Below are 22,097 nucleotides of genomic sequence, written 5' to 3'. Positions count from 1 at the left end.
ATTTGCTCAAAACACTGCCAGCACTATAATTTCTTTTCGTTTTTTTTTTCTGTCCCTTTCTTTTTGGGTACCTTTTTTTTTTCCTTTTCTTTTTTCTTGTCTTTTCCCTTTTCTTTTCTTTTTTTTTTCACTGAATAATGCAAGGAAAATCACAAAAATACCATAAACAAAACAGAACAAGCAATCTGAACCCAGAAATTCCAGAAAACGCGTCCTTTTCAAATGGGTATAACTTGCCCTACAAAAGTCGGATTTAGATGAAACCAAAACGAGACGAAAGAAGGGATTCCGAACTATGAAAATGACCTATTAAACTTCACAAAACTCAACGGAAAAGTGAATGGACAAGGATGACAATTTCGGTGATGAACAGAAACGCAGAAGACGAACAGACACAAGAAAAGGCACCAAATGAAGAACGAAAATGAAGGTAAACTAACAGAAAAATATGACCTGAGTTTAGATCCAAAGCTCTGATACCAAGATGGTGAGAACCCACAAGGGAAAAATCCCACGAACCCACAACCGATCTGAATATACGCACCCCAAGAACGTAAACAAAGGTCTGGTGATCTACTTGAACCCTTGAACACGGAAGAACAAGGACCCGAAGTGTTGAAAGACGCCACAAGATTGATCAAGCCTTGATAAGTCTGTTAGTTCAATGAAGAACCCTAGAGAGAACTCCTCTCAATCAGAAATTGCAAAATGCAAGTTTTCATTCAAAATTCCAAATCTCCTCCCAAAATGAGGGTTACAATATCTTATAGAGGATACATTCAAGATCTGACCTAAAAAGCATTAAATGCAATCTAGAAAATCAAAACATAATAAATTCATAAGGACTTGATTTAGGTAACTTGGAAATTCAAAAGTCAAATCTGCCAACTAATTATGAATTTTCGCACAAATGCATTTAATGAAATATAATCAGCATATCAAGCCCAAAATATGATTAATTAGGCCCAAATGAGTCTTCTCATGTGTTGTACTTGATCCAAGCTCCTTAAATTGAAGTCTCCAAGCCCAAGATATGATCAGTAGCTCCATTTTCAGCCCAAATGACATTAGTGACATCCTCAGCATTTTTATCCAGATTTGATACTCCAATAAATGCCATTTGCTTTGTCAAGGTGTCTTGCACTAGCCCACTCAAAGCTTCCTTAATTCTTTTAGCTCTTGCTCTTGTGATTGGTCCAGTTGGGATTTGCAATGGATCATTGGAAGTTGAGGAGTTAGCTTGCTGTATCGCATCATTCCCCCTCTCCTCAAAAGGATTCGACCTCGAATCATCACCTGCATCAAAAGGAGATAAATCAGCCACATTGAAAGTAGCACTAACATTATACTTACCAAGTAAATCAATTTTGTAAGCATTGTCATTGATTCTTTCAAGCACTTGAAATGGACCATCTCCTCTTGGAGCTAATTTGGACTTTCTTTGAGCTGGAAATCTTTCTTTCCTCATATGCACCCACACCCAATCACCAGGTTCAAAGAGAACACGCCTTCTTCCTTTGTTAGCCTTGGATGCATATTGCTCATTTTTCTTTTCAATTTGTTGTTTCACTTTTTGATGAAGTTGTTTCACTGTTTCAGCTTTTTTTGTCCCATCAAGACTGGCCCTCTCATCAATAGGCAATGGTAATAAATCCAAGGGAGTTAGTGGATTAAAACCATACACTATTTCAAAAGGAGAATAATCAGTAGATGAGTGCACACTCCTATTGTAAGCAAATTCAATGAATGACAAGCAATTTTCCCAATTCTTCAAGTTCTTTTGAATCACAGTTCTAAGCAATTGAGTTAAAGTTCTATTAACTACCTCAGTTTGTCCATCAGTTTGTGGATGACAAGCAGTAGAAAACAATAATTTAGTACCCAGCTTACCCCACAAAATCCTCCAAAAATGACTCAAGAATTTTGTATCCCTATCAGAAACAATACTTTTAGGAACACCATGAAGTCTTACAATTTCCTTAAAGAACAAATCAGCAATGTATGTGGCATCATCAGTTTTATGGCAAGCAATGAAATGTGCCATTTTAGAAAATCTATCGACAACCACAAATATGGAATCCATACCCTTTCTTGACCTAGGTAAACCCAAAATAAAATCCATTGATATATCTACCCAAGGTTCACTAGGCACAGGTAATGGGGTGTACAAACCATGTGGCAAGACTCTAGATTTAGCCTTTTTACAAGTTATGCATTTAGCACAGATTCTTTCCACATCACGTTTCATTTTAGGCCAAAAGAAATGTTCATGCAAAACATCCAAAGTCTTTTTCACACCAAAGTGACCCATTAATCCTCCCCCATGTGCTTCTCTCACAAGTAATTCTCGCAAAGAACATTGAGGCACACACAATCTGTTTTCTTTAAACAAGTACCCATCAATCCTATAAAACTTTTCAAATGCTTTCTTTTCACAAGCAAGAAACACTTCAGCAAAATCAGCATCAATGGCATACAATTCCTTGATATATTCAAAACCAAGCAACCTAGCATTTAGAGTAGTAAGAAGAGTATACCTTCTTGACAATGCATCAGCCACCACATTTTCTTTACCTTTCTTGTATCTGATGACATACGGAAATGTCTCAATAAATTCCAGCCACCTTGCATGTCTCTTGTTCAGCTTACCTTGACCCTTAATGTGCTTCAAAGATTGATGATCAGTATGAATTACAAATTGTTTAGGCCAAAGGTAGTGTTGCCAATTCTCTAATGCTCTTTTAAGTGCATAGAGCTCCTTGTCATATGTTGGATACTTCAAGGCTGCTCCATTCAACTTTTCACTAAAATAAGCAATTGGCTTTCCTTCCTGCATCAAAACAGCTCCTATTCCAACTCCAGATGCATCACATTCAATCTCAAAAGTTTTGTTAAAGTTAGGCAATACTAATACAGGTGCAGAACACAATTTATCCTTAAGCCTAATGAATGCAACATCTTGTTCTTTATCCCATTTAAAACCAACAGACTTTTTAATAACTTCAGTGAGTGGTGCAGCAAGTGTGCTAAAATCTTTGACAAAGCGCCTATAAAAACTAGCCAAACCATGAAAGCTTCTCACCTCAGTTATGCTTTTAGGTGTTGGCCATTCTTTAATAGCTCTTATCTTTTCTTCATCAACTTCTATTCCTTTAGCACTCACCACAAAGCCAAGAAAAACAATTTTATCCATACAAAAATCACACTTCTTCATATTTGCAAACAATTTTTCCTTTCTCAAAACATCAAGCACACAATGCAAATGATTCAAATGCTCATCAAGATTCTTGCTGTAAATCAGAATGTCATCAAAATAAACCACAACAAATTTCCCAATGAAAGCACGCAAAACATGATTCATTAATCTCATGAAAGTACTAGGTGCATTAGTTAACCCAAATGGCATAACTAACCATTCATACAAACCATGTTTTGTTTTGAAAGCAGTTTTCCATTCATCCCCTTCCCTCATTCTAATTTGATGGTATCCAGATTTCAAATCAATCTTAGAAAAGACAATAGAACCATGCAATTCATCAAGCATATCATCTAATCTAGGAATGGGATGGCGATACTTTATAGTGATGTTATTCACAGCTCTGCAATCAATGCACATCCTCCAAGTTCCATCTTTCTTTGGGACCAAAAGTACCGGAACAGCACAAGGACTCAAGCTTTCTCTAACATATCCCCTTGCCATGAGCTCTTCCACTTGCCTTTGAAGTTCCTTTGTCTCTTCTGGATTGCTATAGGCTGGCCTATTAGGAATTGTTGCTCCTGGAATGAAATCAATTTGATGCTCAATTCCTCTAATGGGTGGTAATCCAGGTGGAATCTCCTCTGGGAACACATCAACATATTCCTGCAATAAAGAACTAACAACACTTGGAAAGGAAGAGTTAATGTCATTAGTATCCAAAAAGGATTCCTTGTAAACAAGGAGAAGCAAATGTTGTTCAGCCAAAAAGGCATTCCTCACTTCACTTTCTTTTGCATAAAAACTCAATTTCTTTTTCTCTTTTCTCTCTTCATTTTTTTTCTGAAATTCTTTTTTTGAACTCTCATCTTTTCTCTCCTTTTCACTCCCATTTCTTTTTGATGTCTCTCTCACATTTTTCATATCACTCTCTTTTTTATCTCTCTCTTTTTTCATCTTAAGTTGATCCTCATACACTTGCTTTGGGGTCAATGGTACAAGAGTAATGGGTCTGTTGTTCATTACAAAAGAATATCTATTTGTAAGCCCATCTTTCTTTACCTTTCTATCAAATTCCCAAGGTCTTCCCAAAAGTATATGTCCAGCATGCATAGGAACAACATCACATAATACTTCATCACAATACTTCCCAATTGAAAAAGAAACAAGAACTTGCTTATCAACTTTAATCTCCCCACATTCATTCAGCCATTGCAGCTTGTATGGTCTAGGGTGTCTAACAGTGGGCAAATGTAATTTCTCAACCATTGTAGTGCTTGCAACATTTGTAACACTCCCACCATCAATTATCAAACTACATACCTTGTTATTAATGAGGCAGCGAGTATGGAAAATATTTTCCCTTTGCTCATTCAACTCATCTTCCTTCACTTGACAATTCAAGGCTCTTCTAACCACAAGGCATTCTCCTTCCACAGCATACTCAATCCCATCATCACTAGCATCTTCAAGTAGGGGCATGGAGTCATCACTTTCACTCTCACTTTCAGTCACAACTTCATTATTTTTCAGAATCATAACTCTCTTGTTGGGGCATTGAGAAGCAATATGACCTGTACCCAAACACTTGAAACATTTTATATCCCTATTTCTAGAAGTTTGGGAATCAGATTTACCTTTGCTCTTTGATGAAGCTTCTTCTTTGCCTCTAGTGGTCTCCTTTTGGATAGCTTTTTCTCCTTTCTTCCAATTCTGTTTGAAAGAAGAAGTTGATCCAGAATGAAATTTTGAAGCACCTTTTCGCTTGAGTTGCTTTTCCACCTTAATAGCCATATGCACCATGTCTTCTAGTTCTACATAATGATGCAATTCAACTATATCAGCTATATCTTTGTTCAACCCACTTAGAAATCGGGCCATTGTTGCTTCTCTATCTTCTTGCACATTAGCTCTTATCATGGCCAATTCCATCTCCTTATTGTACTCCTCTACACTCCTAGGACCTTGTGTAAGGGTCTGCAACTTTTGATAAAGCTCTCTAAAATAATGGTTGGGAACAAATCTCTTCTTCATTAGAGCTTTCATTTCGCTCCAAGTTGTTACAGGCCTCTCTCCATTATTCCTCCTATTAATACCCAATTTATCCCACCAAACAATGGCATAATCAGTGAATTCTATTGCTGCCAACTTCACCTTTTTAGCTTCAGAATAATTATGACACTCAAAGATCATTTCTATTTTCTTTTCCCACTCTAAGTAGGCTTCAGGATCATTTCTACCTTGGAATGATGGTATCTTCATTTTGATGCTCCCAAGGTTCCCATCTACTCTATCTCTCTCCCTTGGGTTATTTCTCCCATATCTTCTCCCATACCTATCCCCTCTATGCCTATTCCTTATCAGTTCAACTTCAGATTCAGAATTGACTTCATCCTCACTACCACCAACTTTGTTATTTTCAGATTCAAAGTCATCCATAGAAACCTCCCTTTGCCTTCCATGCCTTCTAGGTTTAGGTTGGGCTCTTTGCAGATTTACAATCCTTTCATCTTGTCTATCCATTCTATCCCTTATCTCTCCATAAACCACATTCATCCGTTGAAAATGTTGCTGCATTGCCCTAAGGGTGTCTTCAATATTCATTGGATTTCCACTACCACCAGATGTCCCATCTGCATTAGACATTGTGACTTCAAGGAAAATTAATTATGTTAGTGAAGTAAAGTTCCTCACGTGTTTCCCTCAAGAATGACACTCAACACTCGTGTTTCACTCAAACTTGGCTTTTAAATTGAGGTATATCACTCTTGCCTTTTTCCACTCTGAAATCCCTCTTGAGGCTCTTTAAAGAACTAAACAATTTAAACAAAGCAATCACAATATGCAGAATCAGCCAACACTTAGGAACTTTGAGAAATTAAGAGTATTGAATATGGACCTTCAAGAAAAGTCAGAAACTCAATTGACACAAGTATTGCAAAAGCCAAAATAGAATTTGGATATGAAGATGATTTGCTCAAAACACTGCCAGCACTATAATTTCTTTTCGTTTTTTTTTTCTGTCCCTTTCTTTTTGGGTACCTTTTTTTTTTCCTTTTTTTTTCTTGTCTTTTCCCTTTTCTTTTCTTTTTTTTTTCACTGAATAATGCAAGGAAAATCACAAAAATACCATAAACAAAACAGAACAAGCAATCTGAACCCAGAAATTCCAGAAAACGCGTCCTTTTCAAATGGGTATAACTTGCCCTACAAAAGTCGGATTTAGATGAAACCAAAACGAGACGAAAGAAGGGATTCCGAACTATGAAAATGACCTATTAAACTTCACAAAACTCAACGGAAAAGTGAATGGACAAGGATGACAATTTCGGTGATGAACAGAAACGCAGAAGACGAACAGACACAAGAAAAGGCACCAAATGAAGAACGAAAATGAAGGTAAACTAACAGAAAAATATGACCTGAGTTTAGATCCAAAGCTCTGATACCAAGATGGTGAGAACCCACAAGGGAAAAATCCCACGAACCCACAACCGATCTGAATATACGCACCCCAAGAACGTAAACAAAGGTCTGGTGATCTACTTGAACCCTTGAACACGGAAGAACAAGGACCCGAAGTGTTGAAAGACGCCACAAGATTGATCAAGCCTTGATAAGTCTGTTAGTTCAATGAAGAACCCTAGAGAGAACTCCTCTCAATCAGAAATTGCAAAATGCAAGTTTTCATTCAAAATTCCAAATCTCCTCCCAAAATGAGGGTTACAATATCTTATAGAGGATACATTCAAGATCTGACCTAAAAAGCATTAAATGCAATCTAGAAAATCAAAACATAATAAATTCATAAGGACTTGATTTAGGTAACTTGGAAATTCAAAAGTCAAATCTGCCAACTAATTATGAATTTTCGCACAAATGCATTTAATGAAATATAATCAGCATATCAAGCCCAAAATATGATTAATTAGGCCCAAATGAGTCTTCTCATGTGTTGTACTTGATCCAAGCTCCTTAAATTGAAGTCTCCAAGCCCAAGATATGATCAGTAGCTCCATTTTCAGCCCAAATGACATTAGTGACATCCTCAGCATTTTTATCCAGATTTGATACTCCAATAAATGCCATTTGCTTTGTCAAGGTGTCTTGCACTAGCCCACTCAAAGCTTCCTTAATTCTTTTAGCTCTTGCTCTTGTGATTGGTCCAGTTGGGATTTGCAATGGATCATTGGAAGTTGAGGAGTTAGCTTGCTGTATCGCATCATTCCCCCTCTCCTCAAAAGGATTCGACCTCGAATCATCACCTGCATCAAAAGGAGATAAATCAGCCACATTGAAAGTAGCACTAACATTATACTTACCAAGTAAATCAATTTTGTAAGCATTGTCATTGATTCTTTCAAGCACTTGAAATGGACCATCTCCTCTTGGAGCTAATTTGGACTTTCTTTGAGCTGGAAATCTTTCTTTCCTCATATGCACCCACACCCAATCACCAGGTTCAAAGAGAACACGCCTTCTTCCTTTGTTAGCCTTGGATGCATATTGCTCATTTTTCTTTTCAATTTGTTGTTTCACTTTTTGATGAAGTTGTTTCACTGTTTCAGCTTTTTTTGTCCCATCAAGACTGGCCCTCTCATCAATAGGCAATGGTAATAAATCCAAGGGAGTTAGTGGATTAAAACCATACACTATTTCAAAAGGAGAATAATCAGTAGATGAGTGCACACTCCTATTGTAAGCAAATTCAATGAATGACAAGCAATTTTCCCAATTCTTCAAGTTCTTTTGAATCACAGTTCTAAGCAATTGAGTTAAAGTTCTATTAACTACCTCAGTTTGTCCATCAGTTTGTGGATGACAAGCAGTAGAAAACAATAATTTAGTACCCAGCTTACCCCACAAAATCCTCCAAAAATGACTCAAGAATTTTGTATCCCTATCAGAAACAATACTTTTAGGAACACCATGAAGTCTTACAATTTCCTTAAAGAACAAATCAGCAATGTATGTGGCATCATCAGTTTTATGGCAAGCAATGAAATGTGCCATTTTAGAAAATCTATCGACAACCACAAATATGGAATCCATACCCTTTCTTGACCTAGGTAAACCCAAAATAAAATCCATTGATATATCTACCCAAGGTTCACTAGGCACAGGTAATGGGGTGTACAAACCATGTGGCAAGACTCTAGATTTAGCCTTTTTACAAGTTATGCATTTAGCACAGATTCTTTCCACATCACGTTTCATTTTAGGCCAAAAGAAATGTTCATGCAAAACATCCAAAGTCTTTTTCACACCAAAGTGACCCATTAATCCTCCCCCATGTGCTTCTCTCACAAGTAATTCTCGCAAAGAACATTGAGGCACACACAATCTGTTTTCTTTAAACAAGTACCCATCAATCCTATAAAACTTTTCAAATGCTTTCTTTTCACAAGCAAGAAACACTTCAGCAAAATCAGCATCAATGGCATACAATTCCTTGATATATTCAAAACCAAGCAACCTAGCATTTAGAGTAGTAAGAAGAGTATACCTTCTTGACAATGCATCAGCCACCACATTTTCTTTACCTTTCTTGTATCTGATGACATACGGAAATGTCTCAATAAATTCCAGCCACCTTGCATGTCTCTTGTTCAGCTTACCTTGACCCTTAATGTGCTTCAAAGATTGATGATCAGTATGAATTACAAATTGTTTAGGCCAAAGGTAGTGTTGCCAATTCTCTAATGCTCTTTTAAGTGCATAGAGCTCCTTGTCATATGTTGGATACTTCAAGGCTGCTCCATTCAACTTTTCACTAAAATAAGCAATTGGCTTTCCTTCCTGCATCAAAACAGCTCCTATTCCAACTCCAGATGCATCACATTCAATCTCAAAAGTTTTGTTAAAGTTAGGCAATACTAATACAGGTGCAGAACACAATTTATCCTTAAGCCTAATGAATGCAACATCTTGTTCTTTATCCCATTTAAAACCAACAGACTTTTTAATAACTTCAGTGAGTGGTGCAGCAAGTGTGCTAAAATCTTTGACAAAGCGCCTATAAAAACTAGCCAAACCATGAAAGCTTCTCACCTCAGTTATGCTTTTAGGTGTTGGCCATTCTTTAATAGCTCTTATCTTTTCTTCATCAACTTCTATTCCTTTAGCACTCACCACAAAGCCAAGAAAAACAATTTTATCCATACAAAAATCACACTTCTTCATATTTGCAAACAATTTTTCCTTTCTCAAAACATCAAGCACACAATGCAAATGATTCAAATGCTCATCAAGATTCTTGCTGTAAATCAGAATGTCATCAAAATAAACCACAACAAATTTCCCAATGAAAGCACGCAAAACATGATTCATTAATCTCATGAAAGTACTAGGTGCATTAGTTAACCCAAATGGCATAACTAACCATTCATACAAACCATGTTTTGTTTTGAAAGCAGTTTTCCATTCATCCCCTTCCCTCATTCTAATTTGATGGTATCCAGATTTCAAATCAATCTTAGAAAAGACAATAGAACCATGCAATTCATCAAGCATATCATCTAATCTAGGAATGGGATGGCGATACTTTATAGTGATGTTATTCACAGCTCTGCAATCAATGCACATCCTCCAAGTTCCATCTTTCTTTGGGACCAAAAGTACCGGAACAGCACAAGGACTCAAGCTTTCTCTAACATATCCCCTTGCCATGAGCTCTTCCACTTGCCTTTGAAGTTCCTTTGTCTCTTCTGGATTGCTTCTATAGGCTGGCCTATTAGGAATTGTTGCTCCTGGAATGAAATCAATTTGATGCTCAATTCCTCTAATGGGTGGTAATCCAGGTGGAATCTCCTCTGGGAACACATCAACATATTCCTGCAATAAAGAACTAACAACACTTGGAAAGGAAGAGTTAATGTCATTAGTATCCAAAAAGGATTCCTTGTAAACAAGGAGAAGCAAATGTTGTTCAGCCAAAAAGGCATTCCTCACTTCACTTTCTTTTGCATAAAAACTCAATTTCTTTTTCTCTTTTCTCTCTTCATTTTTTTTCTGAAATTCTTTTTTTGAACTCTCATCTTTTCTCTCCTTTTCACTCCCATTTCTTTTTGATGTCTCTCTCACATTTTTCATATCACTCTCTTTTTTATCTCTCTCTTTTTTCATCTTAAGTTGATCCTCATACACTTGCTTTGGGGTCAATGGTACAAGAGTAATGGGTCTGTTGTTCATTACAAAAGAATATCTATTTGTAAGCCCATCTTTCTTTACCTTTCTATCAAATTCCCAAGGTCTTCCCAAAAGTATATGTCCAGCATGCATAGGAACAACATCACATAATACTTCATCACAATACTTCCCAATTGAAAAAGAAACAAGAACTTGCTTATCAACTTTAATCTCCCCACATTCATTCAGCCATTGCAGCTTGTATGGTCTAGGGTGTCTAACAGTGGGCAAATGTAATTTCTCAACCATTGTAGTGCTTGCAACATTTGTAACACTCCCACCATCAATTATCAAACTACATACCTTGTTATTAATGAGGCAGCGAGTATGGAAAATATTTTCCCTTTGCTCATTCAACTCATCTTCCTTCACTTGACAATTCAAGGCTCTTCTAACCACAAGGCATTCTCCTTCCACAGCATACTCAATCCCATCATCACTAGCATCTTCAAGTAGGGGCATGGAGTCATCACTTTCACTCTCACTTTCAGTCACAACTTCATTATTTTTCAGAATCATAACTCTCTTGTTGGGGCATTGAGAAGCAATATGACCTGTACCCAAACACTTGAAACATTTTATATCCCTATTTCTAGAAGTTTGGGAATCAGATTTACCTTTGCTCTTTGATGAAGCTTCTTCTTTGCCTCTAGTGGTCTCCTTTTGGATAGCTTTTTCTCCTTTCTTCCAATTCTGTTTGAAAGAAGAAGTTGATCCAGAATGAAATTTTGAAGCACCTTTTCGCTTGAGTTGCTTTTCCACCTTAATAGCCATATGCACCATGTCTTCTAGTTCTACATAATGATGCAATTCAACTATATCAGCTATATCTTTGTTCAACCCACTTAGAAATCGGGCCATTGTTGCTTCTCTATCTTCTTGCACATTAGCTCTTATCATGGCCAATTCCATCTCCTTATTGTACTCCTCTACACTCCTAGGACCTTGTGTAAGGGTCTGCAACTTTTGATAAAGCTCTCTAAAATAATGGTTGGGAACAAATCTCTTCTTCATTAGAGCTTTCATTTCGCTCCAAGTTGTTACAGGCCTCTCTCCATTATTCCTCCTATTAATACCCAATTTATCCCACCAAACAATGGCATAATCAGTGAATTCTATTGCTGCCAACTTCACCTTTTTAGCTTCAGAATAATTATGACACTCAAAGATCATTTCTATTTTCTTTTCCCACTCTAAGTAGGCTTCAGGATCATTTCTACCTTGGAATGATGGTATCTTCATTTTGATGCTCCCAAGGTTCCCATCTACTCTATCTCTCTCCCTTGGGTTATTTCTCCCATATCTTCTCCCATACCTATCCCCTCTATGCCTATTCCTTATCAGTTCAACTTCAGATTCAGAATTGACTTCATCCTCACTACCACCAACTTTGTTATTTTCAGATTCAAAGTCATCCATAGAAACCTCCCTTTGCCTTCCATGCCTTCTAGGTTTAGGTTGGGCTCTTTGCAGATTTACAATCCTTTCATCTTGTCTATCCATTCTATCCCTTATCTCTCCATAAACCACATTCATCCGTTGAAAATGTTGCTGCATTGCCCTAAGGGTGTCTTCAATATTCATTGGATTTCCACTACCACCAGATGTCCCATCTGCATTAGACATTGTGACTTCAAGGAAAATTAATTATGTTAGTGAAGTAAAGTTCCTCACGTGTTTCCCTCAAGAATGACACTCAACACTCGTGTTTCACTCAAACTTGGCTTTTAAATTGAGGTATATCACTCTTGCCTTTTTCCACTCTGAAATCCCTCTTGAGGCTCTTTAAAGAACTAAACAATTTAAACAAAGCAATCACAATATGCAGAATCAGCCAACACTTAGGAACTTTGAGAAATTAAGAGTATTGAATATGGACCTTCAAGAAAAGTCAGAAACTCAATTGACACAAGTATTGCAAAAGCCAAAATAGAATTTGGATATGAAGATGATTTGCTCAAAACACTGCCAGCACTATAATTTCTTTTTTTTTTTTTTCTGTCCCTTTCTTTTTGGGTACCTTTTTTTTTTCCTTTTTTTTTTTCTTGTCTTTTCCCTTTTCTTTTCTTTTTTTTTTCACTGAATAATGCAAGGAAAATCACAAAAATACCATAAACAAAACAGAACAAGCAATCTGAACCCAGAAATTCCAGAAAACGCGTCCTTTTCAAATGGGTATAACTTGCCCTACAAAAGTCGGATTTAGATGAAACCAAAACGAGACGAAAGAAGGGATTCCGAACTATGAAAATGACCTATTAAACTTCACAAAACTCAACGGAAAAGTGAATGGACAAGGATGACAATTTCGGTGATGAACAGAAACGCAGAAGACGAACAGACACAAGAAAAGGCACCAAATGAAGAACGAAAATGAAGGTAAACTAACAGAAAAATATGACCTGAGTTTAGATCCAAAGCTCTGATACCAAGATGGTGAGAACCCACAAGGGAAAAATCCCACGAACCCACAACCGATCTGAATATACGCACCCCAAGAACGTAAACAAAGGTCTGGTGATCTACTTGAACCCTTGAACACGGAAGAACAAGGACCCGAAGTGTTGAAAGACGCCACAAGATTGATCAAGCCTTGATAAGTCTGTTAGTTCAATGAAGAACCCTAGAGAGAACTCCTCTCAATCAGAAATTGCAAAATGCAAGTTTTCATTCAAAATTCCAAATCTGCTCCCAAAATGAGGGTTACAATATCTTATAGAGGATACATTCAAGATCTGACCTAAAAAGCATTAAATGCAATCTAGAAAATCAAAACATAATAAATTCATAAGGACTTGATTTAGGTAACTTGGAAATTCAAAAGTCAAATCTGCCAACTAATTATGAATTTTCGCACAAATGCATTTAATGAAATATAATCAGCATATCAAGCCCAAAATATGATTAATTAGGCCCAAATGAGTCTTCTCATGTGTTGTACTTGATCCAAGCTCCTTAAATTGAAGTCTCCAAGCCCAAGATATGATCAGTAGCTCCATTTTCAGCCCAAATGACATTAGTGACATCCTCAGCATTTTTATCCAGATTTGATACTCCAATAAATGCCATTTGCTTTGTCAAGGTGTCTTGCACTAGCCCACTCAAAGCTTCCTTAATTCTTTTAGCTCTTGCTCTTGTGATTGGTCCAGTTGGGATTTGCAATGGATCATTGGAAGTTGAGGAGTTAGCTTGCTGTATCGCATCAAGGTTAATAGTGAATTCTATTTCCCTTTCAGGGGGTAATCCGCTAATTTCTATCAGAAATACCTCGAGGAATTCCTAGACCATCGGGATGTCCAAAATTCCTTCTTCTGTCTCTGCCTTCACTAAGAAGAACACCGTATATAACCCTGGCAACCCTGTCTCAACCACCCATCAATTTGAGCCTTCGAAATCACATTCAATTTCACTTCTGCCGTAGGGGTTAACTCTCAGGTAGGAAGGATCAATGTTTTGTTTTGATAATCAAGGAGGACATTTTAGGAGGACAACCAGTTCAAACCAAGGACAATATCAATATCACAAAAAGGCATGCATATTAGGTCTAACATAGTGCAATAGTGGGCATACTGGACAACACAATTTAAACAACCAACCAAAGTTAAAATTTTTATTTTGATAGGAGTGGAAACACACAAATCATACAGCAATGTGTCGACAGCAAGACCTAAGTACCTAGCACAATCATATGATATAAAGGAGTGGCTGGTACCTGAGTCAAACAAAGCATCCACACAGTAGCCATTCATAGTAATCGTACCTTGGATCATCTCGGTCGACTTACGATCCTCTTTCCGATTGAGGACAAACACCCTCTGCCTTGAGCCTGAGGTCTACCTGTGCTGTTGGCACCTTATGAGGGCTCCCTAGCAAACTGTCCAAGTCGTCTGCATCTGAAGCATATGCTCTGACCCATCGTGCACGGCCTATCTCCGTTATTATGGCCACAACGTTTGCATTCCTTTCCTTGGTGAACATTATCTGCTCCCTGACGGACATTCTCCATTCCTGATAGCATACAATATGGAGGTCATGAAGCCGAAGTAGTACTCATCCAATTAGAGGCCCAACAAGCCCTCCAGAGCATTCAGGAAATTTATAACTCAAGAATGCTTACATGGAGGAGGACATGGATCATTCCTTGGATGATGACATGGACACGTGCGGAGCTTAATGTGACATATGGAAGGCCACCCCGAAAGCCACCATGGCATATGAGTCGTTGGAGTATAAATACTTGGACCTTGAGAAAGACAAGAACATGTGTTCTAAGAGCCCAAAAGGAGCATTTGAAGCCAATTCTTATGTTATTAAAAGGCCCAACATAATTATATGTGCCCGGAGGAGTCCATTAGAGCTATAATCTTTTAAATTGGGGCCCAAATGCATTGTTTTATGGACCATGGGAGTTCCAGAACGTGATTCAACCATATTCAAGCCCCAATGGGTGTCTTAAAGGCCCATACATGCTTATGGACGTGAATAGCAATTATGAAGATCTATTTGGGAGGTCCAAGAAGCATCAAGAAGGCGTCTTTATGTATTAGTTATGGTTTAATTTCGTTTTTTAAGTTTCCATTTTTATTTGCATTAAATAAGGCCTTTTGGTCAAAGATTGCATAAGAATATTTTAGGTTAGTTTCCTATTTTTAGGTAGAAGCCTTTTCCTTCAAGAAAAGGTAATTTCCTATTTCCTTTAGCCTTAATTGGTGCCAACCAAGATAGTCAATCATCATTAAGGCACATTTATGGCATTTATGACCTAGGGTTTTTTGATTCTAGATTGTTCTTTTGCTGCCTATATAAGGCTACGTTTTTGTAATTGGGGATCAGATTTGAATGAATGAATTTTAGAGAATTTTATTTCTCTTGAGTGAGCTTTGCTTGCCGCCTCGTATTCTCGTGGGAGTACTCGACTGTATCAAGGACTGATCATCCTTGTGGTGTCTCCATGGCTAGGGTTGTAAGAGACAGGTTCTGTTAAGGTCCTACCTTCGATCGTTCGTCTAGTTTCCTAACTTGTTTCTAGCCGATCCGTATCCGTTCCTTATATCATTTGGTATTTTAATGATATAAGGAACGGATACGGATCGGCTAGAAACAAGTTAGGAAACTAGACGAACGATCGAAGGTAGGACCTTAACAGAACCTGTCTCTTACAACCCTAGCCATGGAGACACCACAAGGATGATCAGTCCTTGATACATCGAGTACTCCCACGAGAATACGAGGCGGCAAGCAAAGCTCACTCAAGAGAAATAAAATTCTCTAAAATTCATTCATTCAAATCTGATCCCCAATTACAAAAACGTAGCCTTATATAGGCAGCAAAAGAACAATCTAGAATCAAAAAACCCTAGGTCATAAATGCCATAAATGTGCCTTAATGATGATTGACTATCTTGGTTGGCACCAATTAAGGCTAAAGGAAATAGGAAATTACCTTTTCTTGAAGGAAAAGGCTTCTACCTAAAAATAGGAAACTAACCTAAAATATTCTTATGCAATCTTTGACCAAAAGGCCTTATTTAATGCAAATAAAAATGGAAACTTAAAAAACGAAATTAAACCATAACTAATACATAAAGACGCCTTCTTGATGCTTCTTGGACCTCCCAAATAGATCTTCATAATTGCTATTCACGTCCATAAGCATGTATGGGCCTTTAAGACACCCATTGGGGCTTGAATATGGTTGAATCACGTTCTGGAACTCCCATGGTCCATAAAACAATGCATTTGGGCCCCAATTTAAAAGATTATAGCTCTAATGGACTCCTCCGGGCACATATAATTATGTTGGGCCTTTTAATAACATAAGAATTGGCTTCAAATGCTCCTTTTGGGCTCTTAGAACACATGTTCTTGTCTTTCTCAAGGTCCAAGTATTTATACTCCAACGACTCATATGCCATGGTGGCTTTCGGGGTGGCCTTCCATATGTCACATTAAGCTCCGCACGTGTCCATGTCATCATCCAAGGAATGATCCATGTCCTCCTCCATGTAAGCATTCTTGAGTTATAAATTTCCTGAATGCTCTGGAGGGCTTGTTGGGCCTCTAATTGGATGAGTACTACTTCGGCTTCATGACCTCCATATTGTATGCTATCAATTCCTCTTTATTGGGCTTCTCGCCTTAACTTCCTACTCCAATTAAATCTCTTCCTTTTTCAGCTACTACCAAAGGAGGAACCTTCCTGTCCCATTCTTGCCCCTGGCTTCTCAGCTTATGGGGTTGCTCTGGCTAGCTCAGTATGATTCTGGCTATTCTTAGTGATACGAAAGACTTCTACTACCTTATTGAAAAATTTCAGTTGTCTCGGGGTCACCTTCTCTCTCAATTCTGGCTTTAGCCCCTTGATCATCTTTTTCGTAAACCAGCGCTTGTCATTCATACCTAGATAATTTAATATACCTTGCCAAGTACTTATCAAAAGGTTCATTCGCAATTTGCTTTATAGTGAGGAACCCTGCTTCCTTCTCGTCCCTCACAGATTGGGAAAAATATTTTAAGAAAAACTTGTCCTTAAATACTTCCCATGTGACTAGGGTTTCATTAGCCTGGAGGACCAACTTAGTGTTCTTCCACCATCTATCTGCTTCCCCTTCTAACTTATAAATCACCATCTGAGCCTTTCTCTCAAACGGATACTCCAGAATAGCAAAAATCTTTTTTAGCCGAGTTATCCAATCCTCGACTACTTGCACGTCAAAGGTTCCCTCGAAAGGAGGAGGGTTGTGTTTCCTAAATTTAACAATCCATTACTGCAGTGTATCAGGCTCTGCAGCAGGTTGAGGTCTCACATGAGCAGTTTCCTATGGTTGCTGTGGTGGTGGTACGGGCTGGGTTATCTTGTCCTTGCCCAAGCTGCTAAAACTGTGCTAATGCTGCCACTACTGTTGTAGCTATAGTAGCATCTCTCTCTTGTTCTTGCCTAGCTTGAGTGGCTTATATCTCAACCATAGTTCTCTGCTGCTCCTCTAATCTTTCTATTATCCTTTCAATCGATCAATAACGGGTCTTGATGACTCTCCCCTTGTACTGGCTCTCCTTTCTCTTACCATGTTGTTGTTTTCGTCTTAGCTACAAGAAGACAATCATTAATTTACATAATGATATTTATATTACTTTTTAGTTTATATATACATCAGGCACAATCAGCAAAATATAAGGCCATAGCCCACCACAGTTAGCATAGCATACAGTCATCTTGTATTTACAGTCCCGAGGCAGAAGAGGGAAAACAAAGTAGTTAAAAAAGTTCTAAGTTATCCAGCAGCTAATTAAAGTTAGTAGGCATAAAGGATCTACAGAGCTGCCAGATCTGTGTCTGCCAAACCCGGGTAGTAGGTAGCATCTTTAATAACACCCAGCACAATAATGCGTCATCCACATACTAACCTTTCTCTACTACTTCATTATGCAATAACCTCAAGTAATAGAAGTAGTCCAGGTAGATCGTAGCATATTGATTTTGGGTTTGATCTATATGTCTACCTAGCTCAATGAATTCCTTGAAAAGATTGTTGTGATCTTTAAACTCTTTCTTCACTGATATGGGGGGACGCACGGACCGGCTAGAATCAAGTAACGAACGGATGGTTGATCTAGGTAGGACCTTAAGAGAACCTGTCTCTTACAACCCTAGCCATGAAGACACCACAAGGTTGATCAATCCCTTGATACTGTCGAGTATTCTCACGAGAATACAAGGATGATGTATGCAAAGCTCACACGGAGAGAAATAAACTCAGTTCTCATTCATCTAAATCTTAATTCAATTACAAAAAACGTAGCCTATATATAGGCAATAATAGAACACTCTAGAATCAGCATCCTAAGACAAAAATGCTAAGGATGATGCCTCATTAATGATTACTTGACTATGGGAGGCACCATTTATTACATAGAAATAAAAGGAAATAACTTAAACTTCAAGAACAAGTCTGCTATTTGAAAATAGGAAACTAATTAAAACAAACAAAATCCTAATTAATGTCAATAATATCACACTTGATGCTTCTTGAATCTTCTTGGACCTTCTAAATGGACCTTCATTGCTATTCACGTCCAAAAGCATAAATGGGCCTTTTAGATATCTATTTGGGCTTAAATGTGGTTGAATCACGTTCTGGAATTCTCATGGTCCATAGCACAATGCATTTGGGCCCTAATTTAAAAGATTATAGCTCCAATAGACTCCTCCATGCATATATAATTGTGTTGGGCCTTCAACGACATAGAAATTGGCTTCAAATGCTCCTTTTGGTCTCTTAGAATGTGCTCTTATCTTTCTCAAAGTCCAAATGTTCATACTCCGATGACTTATATACCATGGTGGTTTTCGGGGCGGCCTTCCATATGTCACGTTAAGCTCCGTATGTGTCCATGTCATCATCCAAGGAATGATCCATGTCCTCCTCCACGTAAGTATTCTCGAGCTATAAATCCCTTGAACACTCTGGAGGGCTTGTTGGGCTTCTAATTGGAGGAGTGTTATTTGGGCTTCATGACCTCCATATTCAATGCTTCCTGGTATGCTATCATTCCCTCCCTCTTTGAAAAGATTCGTCCTCGATTCTTGACCTGGATCAAAAGGGAAGCAATTAGAATTTGCAAGAACAACTTGAAAATAATACCTACTGAGTAGAAGAATCATGTGAGTTATGTTATTGGTCCTAGCAAGATCCTGAAAAGGATCTAGATTCCTTGAAGTCATGTGAGGATATTCTAATATTGGAAGCTGGTGAAAATTACTTGGGGTTAAAAATCTTTTCTTTCTCACACGCACCCAAATATAAATGATCATATGTATCCCTTGTGCACTTACAAGATGACCTAAAGCAACAGCAATATCCAAGTAACAAGAAAGCCTCTTAACCACAATATGCATATGATAAGAACACCTATGAACAATAAAGACAACAATGTGTGAAGTTCATGACATCTTAAAGACAACAAGTCATCAGGGATAACAAAATTTAGGCCATTAGAATGTTTTTCAATGTTGCTTGAATGAAATGAGAATCCATTAGATGGCTCTTTAGGAATCAAATCGACTACCAGCAACACACTAGAATCACAAGGCAAAGAATGATTAAGATGGTTAGTAATCAAAGAAATATCCTTGCAATCACTCTTAACCTCTTTTTTCTCAAAATTCTTTTCATCTTTCTTTTCACTCAACTCAACACTCTTTTTTCCTCTCATTATTTTGACAACATTGAGATACTTCACTTGTTTCTTTACTCAAGTTCTCTTCTTTTTCACAATTATCCACAACACTAGAGTCAATGTCATTTGAATTGTATGTGGAGAGGACATCTTTCTCTTGATGGTTCTTCTTTGAAGAGGAGCATTGTCTTTCTGAATATTTCTTTCTCTTGAGTTTTTGCTCACTCTTGCTAAGTAGAGAAACCAAATCTTCAATCTCCATGAAGCTGCACATTTCTGCAACACGAGCTAATCTAGGATTAAGCCCATGTCTAAAACGACCCATAGTGGCTTCTGGAGTCTCCTTTATTCCAGCTCTATTCATTGCTAACTCCATCTCATTATAATAGTAACCCTCAACAGTCATGGAGCCTTGTTTTAACTCCTGCAATCTTCTATGTAAATCTCTTTTAGACTTGGAGTTGCGATTAGACTTCAAATGGTCTACTTCAGCATTTAGCTTTTGGACTTCTTTTAGGAAGGAGTTGAGATCTTCCCTAAGCTCTTTACGACCATACATATTTGGTACCTGAAAGGTTAGAAATAGAGAGAAGAATGGACCTCACCACTCTACTCACGTGTTTCACTCAAAACAATTTATGCCATTCACGTTTCTCTCAAATTTGGCTTTTAAATTGATGCAAAACACTCTTGCCTTTTACCACTCAAGCTTGCCTCCTATAATATTCTTGATTGAAACTCAACAAAAATCAAGAGACAATGTTAGTTTGTGGTAATCTTCACAACCAGAATTGGTAAGAAACCATGAGAGAAAAGAAAAGGATATGTGATGAAAGTGGGGAATAAAGAAAAATGTGAGATAGAAGTATATGATAAAAAAAAAATTATATAGATAGGGATAGGAAAGGGGAAAAAACGTATGAAAATTTGACAGGAAAATTATAGACACAAATCTGGGTGTGGAAAGAAAGGAAAGTAGGAATAAAGTATTTAGAAAAGTGAGTACCTTGCAAGAAAAGAACTCAAATTAGGCAAGTAGTATGAAAAGGAAGGAAAAGGAATAGGAAACAAAAGAAAGAAGAAAACTTGAAGAAAGAGAATAGGAAAATAGTATGAAAATGAAAGGAATTCAAAATAGGAAACTAGGCAAAAAAAAAGGGAAGTAGAAAAAGGAAAGTAGGAGTCTTACCACCCAAGCATAAAGATTCAGAAAATAAATTGTAACTTGCAATGGAAGGTCTTTCAAATTAGGAAACTTGCCTTTTATTTTGTAATCTTAAAAACTTGAAGCTCTTTCCTTTTCTTTTTTTTTTAATTTTCGTATTTGTTTTTTTTCCAGCAATTCTACAGCCTTTTCTTTTTTCTGACACAACTGAACTTTTTTTTGGACATTTCTTTTTCGTTTTTTTCTTTGTTTTTTTGCACGAATTTTTTTCTTTTGCTTTTTTTTATATGCTACCCTAAAGGACAAAAACAAGTCAAATGAATATAAACAATGAGTGGGAAGAAGATGAAATGGAAAAACATAAAAAAAAGGGATGGAAATAAAGAAGAAATGGAGAAGCCAGAAAAAGGAGAACGGAACAAAAAGAAAACGGAAGAAATAAGGAACAAAAGAATGAAAACATAAAAAGATAAAACTTGAAATCTAGCAAACCTTAGCTCTGATACCACTTGATATGGAGGGGACACACAGACCGGCTAGAATCAAGCAACGAACGGATGGTTGATCTAGGTAGGACCTTAAGAGAACCTGTCTCTTACAACTCTAGCCATGAAGACACCACAAGGTTGATCAATCCCTTGATACTGTCGAGTATTTTCACGAGAATACAAGGATGCAAGCAAAGCTCACACGGAGAGAAATAAACTCAGTTTTCATTCATCTAAATCTTAATTCAATTACAAAAAACATAGCCTACATATAAGCAATAATAGAACACTCTAGAATCAGCATCCTAAGACATAAATGCTAAGGATGATGCCATTAATGATTATTTGACTATGGGAGGCACCATTTATTACATAGAAATAAAAGGAAATAACTTAAACTTCAAGAACAAGTCTGCTATTTGAAAATAGGAAACTGTAAAATAGGAAACTAATCAAAACAAACAAAATCCTAATTAATGTCAATAATATCACACTTGATGCTTCTTGAATCTTCTTGGACCTTCCAAATGGACTTTCATTGCTATTCACGTCCAAAAGCATAAATGGGCCTTTTAGACATCTATTTGGACTTGAATGTGGTTGAATCACGTTCTGGAATTCTCATAGTCCATAGCATAATGCATTTGAGCCCTAATTTAAAAGATTATAGCTCCAATGGACTCCTCCATGCATATATAATTGTGTTGGGCCTTCAACGACATAGAAATTGGCTTCAAATGCTCCTTTTGGTCTCTTAGAATGTGCTCTTATCTTTCTCAAAGTCCAAATGTTCATACTCTGATGACTTATATACCATGGTGGTTTTTGAGGTGGCCTTCCATATGTCACGTTAAGCTCCGTATGTGTCCATGTCATCATCCAA

General features: G+C 37.4%; 1 protein-coding gene across 1 annotated transcript; it reads right to left on the bottom strand.

The window, feature by feature from the left end:
• Positions 1 to 1,144: 1,144 nt before the first annotated feature.
• Positions 1,145 to 11,530, bottom strand: LOC114754062 (uncharacterized; the record flags this gene model as incomplete). The annotated part of the gene is made up of 10 exons (XM_028942797.1): positions 1,145 to 1,481; positions 1,635 to 2,405; positions 2,538 to 3,169; positions 3,617 to 3,862; positions 4,259 to 5,362; positions 7,310 to 7,646; positions 7,800 to 8,570; positions 8,703 to 9,334; positions 9,782 to 10,030; positions 10,427 to 11,530. Coding segments are annotated over 10 exons (6,183 nt in total), but the record flags the coding sequence as incomplete, so codon positions are not given.
• Between the last annotated feature and the right edge of the window lie 10,567 nt (positions 11,531 to 22,097).

Source organism: Neltuma alba, unplaced genomic scaffold (genome assembly GCF_004799145.2).
Source record: "Neltuma alba isolate B1F8T4 unplaced genomic scaffold, ASM479914v2 tig00010059_pilon, whole genome shotgun sequence".
Lineage (NCBI taxonomy): Eukaryota > Viridiplantae > Streptophyta > Magnoliopsida > Fabales > Fabaceae > Neltuma > Neltuma alba.
Note: the sequence above shows the minus strand (reverse complement) of the source record. Positions and strands in the feature narration are given on the sequence as shown.